Raw genomic sequence first — 3690 nt, forward strand, 5'->3', positions numbered from 1 at the left:
GTTTTTTGAGGAAACTCCATACTGTCTTCCATAGTGGCTGCACCAGTCTGCATTCCCACCAGCAGTGCACGAGTGTTCCCTTTTCTCCGCATCCTCTCCAGCACTTGTCGTTTGTTTAACTTAACATATTTTTAATGTGTTCTTTTTTTCCTCTACCAGATCAAACTTGGACATAGATCAGAAGCTAAAGATGGTAAGTTATTTCATTTAATTTGACAGAACAGGAAAGGTTTTTATTCCCACTGAGGAATGAGCAGAGTATTAATTAGAGTTAACAATGGTCTGGGTAGAGTCATTGCAGGGTCCCAGGAGAGTAAAGGTAGACTCAGGATAGAGACAGGATATTTGTGACTTCCACCATTTGGGTGTAGAGAAGCACATTCAAGTCACTTCAGAAAATGGAAGGCAGCAAGGTTATTAGTGGCTTATCTGGTGGTTGTCTTCATTACTGTTTCAGTTGTTGTTACAAACCATTGTTTCTTCATTTTTCTGAGCTTTTAATTACTTTGAAAATTCAGGGTATACCTTCATGGAAGTACACAAAGCTCACTATGGAACTCTTCATCCCCCTTCCAAAGCCTTGTTTTCTAGAATGCTAATTTTGAGTTCTAGCCTTTGCATTGGGAAAGATACTATCTTATCACTAGTTTGCTATTAGCATAAAGAATCTGCTGCTAATATTCATAGGGCAAGAGAAGGGAGCTGTAATTTAGCGTCTATATGCTACACCCTTAGTTGTGTTGTTATTTCAGCACTGAAATGCCACAGGTAAAATGAATATTTTTTTCACCATTTATCTTGGTCTATGTAAGCTATTTTAAAAATAAAGCAATATCACCCTGCTGGTGTTGCTCAGTGGATTGAGCATTACCCCGTGGACCAAGAGGTCCCAGGTTCAATTACTGGTCAGGGAACATGCCTGAGTTGCTGGCTCCATTCCCAGTAGGGGCTGTGCAGGACACAGCTATTCAATGTGTCTCTCTCATGGATATTTCTATTTCTCCCTCTTCCTCTCTATCTAAACATCAATAAAAGCATATTTAAAAATAAATAAAGCAATATAAGCCCCGGCTGGTGTAGCTCAGTTAGTTGAGCATCATCACGTGCACCAAAAGGTTGCTGGTTTGATTCCTGGTCTGGACACATGCCCAGGTTATGGGCTTGATCCCTGGTAGGGGTTGTATAGGAGGCAGCCAGTCAGTGTTCTGCTCTCACATTGATGTGTCTCTTTTCTCTCTCCCTTCCTCTCTCTAAAAATCATTTAAAATATTTTAAAAAATAAAAGCAATATAAAGATTTGAGAATTATTTTTCACTTTTTATTTTGTGTTTTTATGTAGGTATAAATAGAACAGCCTTAAGAGAAATAAAATTATTACAGGAGCTAAGTCATCCAAATATAATTGGTGTAAGTATGATCTAAGTTGTTTCTGGTATGTTGACTGAAGGCCCAGCAAAATGAATTGTTCTAAGCAAGCTTTGCAGAAAAGCTTAAAAGTTTATCAGGCTAGTATTTCCTATCCTAATTGTTCCTCTAGGCCCCGTCTTTTAAAACTATGCAACAGATGAAATAAATTAAATTTCGGCATACAGGCTAATTTTGTCAGAAATCATTTTGAAGCCTAGAGAGCTCTAGTATGTGTAAGACCCTGAGCACAACTCTGTGCCATACCTTAGAGCAGTGGTTCTCAACCTTGGCTGCACATTAGAATCACCTGGGAATCTTTTTAAAATCCTGATTTCTGGGCCTCATCCTCCGGAAATTCTGTTTCTTTGTTACTAATGTTGTGGCCCCACCCCATAACAAAGAAACAGAATTTCCGGAGGATGAGGCCCAGAAATCAGGATTTTAAAAAGATTCCCAGGTGATTCTAATGTGCAGCCAAGGTTGAGAACCACTGTGATAGATTCTACTGTGGTTTATAAGATTTTTTTAGGTAGGAATTTTTCTGAATTGGAGACTGAGGTGAGTTTTTCATCAATTCATTTCTTAATTATAACTCCCAAAATTTGGGGAGAGAGGTTAAGTATTTAGTAACTTAAAAAAAAATAATAATAAAGTTAAATATTTTTGTGCCTTAAAGTACAAATTCCTAGCAAACAAAAACAAATGTCAAATTTATTAAAATTACTTAAACTTTACAGGGAATTATCAACTGTCCAAATGCTTCTTTAAATTTTTAAAAATGACTTAGTTGGTGTAATACTGTCAAGTATTTCGTAGAGAATCACATTTTTATGTTTTTGAAATTTTGCTTTGCAGCTCCTTGATGCGTTTGGACATAAATCTAATATTAGCCTTGTCTTTGATTTTATGGAAACTGATCTAGAGGTAAGGTGAAGATTCCTAGAGGAATTTCTTTTCTCTCTTTATCAAGAAAGAACCTAAATGTTTATTCCACTTATGAAGACATTGGTAATCAAAAGAATGCTTAACTTTGAAATCTGAATATACTCTCAAATCTAGGATCTTCTGATCCATTTAGCCATATTCCCAGTATTTAATACAGAGATTTGGATTTCATTAGCATTGGTCTACCAAGTTACCCTTTCCCTTATTGACATTATTTTTAGAGAAATTAATGTTAGGCCTTTGAAAATTCAGAGCTTCTTTTTCATATTTTTGTAGAATATCAATCAAGTTTCTTTTTGAGAAAAATAAGATCGTATGCTTTTCATTAATATTAATTGAATCTCAAAAACTGACAATCCAAGGATATGGAACAACTGGAATTCTCGTGCTGGAGAGAATGCAAAATGGTATAGCTACTTTGAAAAATAGTTTTGCAGTTTCTTATACAGTAAAATAGTATATTTAAGCAATACTACTGCTAGGTATTTACCCAAGAGAAACAAAGAAACCAACTGGTACACAGATATTTAGCTTTTCATAATTGCCCAAAGTGGAAACAATCCACATATCTTCCATTCAGTGAATATATAAACCAGTGGTCGGCAAACTGTGGCTTGCGAGCCACATGCGGCTCTTTGGCCCCTTGAGTGTGGCCACGAAGTTTCAATCGCACTGTACGTACACGCCCGCACGTGGTATTTTGTGAAAGAGCCACACTCAAGGGGCCGCAGTTTGCCGACCACTGATATAAACTACGGTATCTTCATACAATGGAATACTATTTGGGAATAAAAAGAAATGAACTAATATATGCAACAGTTTAGACAGATCTCAAATACATTATATAAATGAAAGAAGCCAGGTTCAAAAGGCTATATGTTATATTATTCCATTTATCTGATATTCTGAGAAAGGCAAAACTAAAGGAACAGAAATCAGATCAGTGGTTGCTGGGGTTGGAAGTACAATGAAAGACTGAGTACAGAGGGGCCTGAGGGACTTTTGGGGGATTATAGAACTGTATCTTGATTGTGCTGTGGTTACACAACTGGGTGTGTTCATTAAAACTCATGAAACTATGCTCTAGAAAGGGTACATTTTACCTAAATTTGATTTTTTTAAAAGAAAATGGGCATTTTTTAGCTTATGTAACTGATAAGTCTAGGAATAAACTAGTTTTAGACACAGTTCACAAATAATGCCATCAGAAGTCAGTCTTGCACTTTAACTCACTCTTTTCTTCTCTGTTGTCTTCATTCATGGGCATAATTTCTCAGTATAGTGGCTCAGATACTTCCAGGCTTATCTTTATTGTTGAAAGTATTACAGATGTCCTCT

The 3690-nt window shown here is 36.3% G+C and overlaps 1 protein-coding gene across 6 annotated transcripts in view; it reads left to right on the top strand.

Annotated features, from left to right (window-relative positions):
• Nucleotides 1-3690, top strand: part of CDK7 (cyclin-dependent kinase 7) — a 19549-nt gene that overhangs the window by 3665 nt on the left and 12194 nt on the right. For 3 of the 6 annotated variants that reach the window (XM_005857974.2, XM_014549344.1, XM_014549339.1), the window contains exons 3-5: nt 160-193; nt 1340-1407; nt 2263-2331. The exons of 1 other annotated variant lie outside the window; for it this stretch is intronic. In XM_005857974.2, the coding sequence (XP_005858036.1) occupies nt 160-193; nt 1340-1407; nt 2263-2331 (171 nt within the window). The remainder of the gene's footprint in view (nt 1-159; nt 194-1339; nt 1408-2262; nt 2332-3690) is intronic. 2 more of the 6 variants (XM_014549336.1, XM_014549348.1) reach the window with 2 other exon arrangements.

This window comes from Myotis brandtii, unplaced genomic scaffold (assembly GCF_000412655.1).
Source record: "Myotis brandtii unplaced genomic scaffold, ASM41265v1 scaffold115, whole genome shotgun sequence".
Classification (NCBI taxonomy): Eukaryota; Metazoa; Chordata; class Mammalia; order Chiroptera; family Vespertilionidae; genus Myotis; species Myotis brandtii.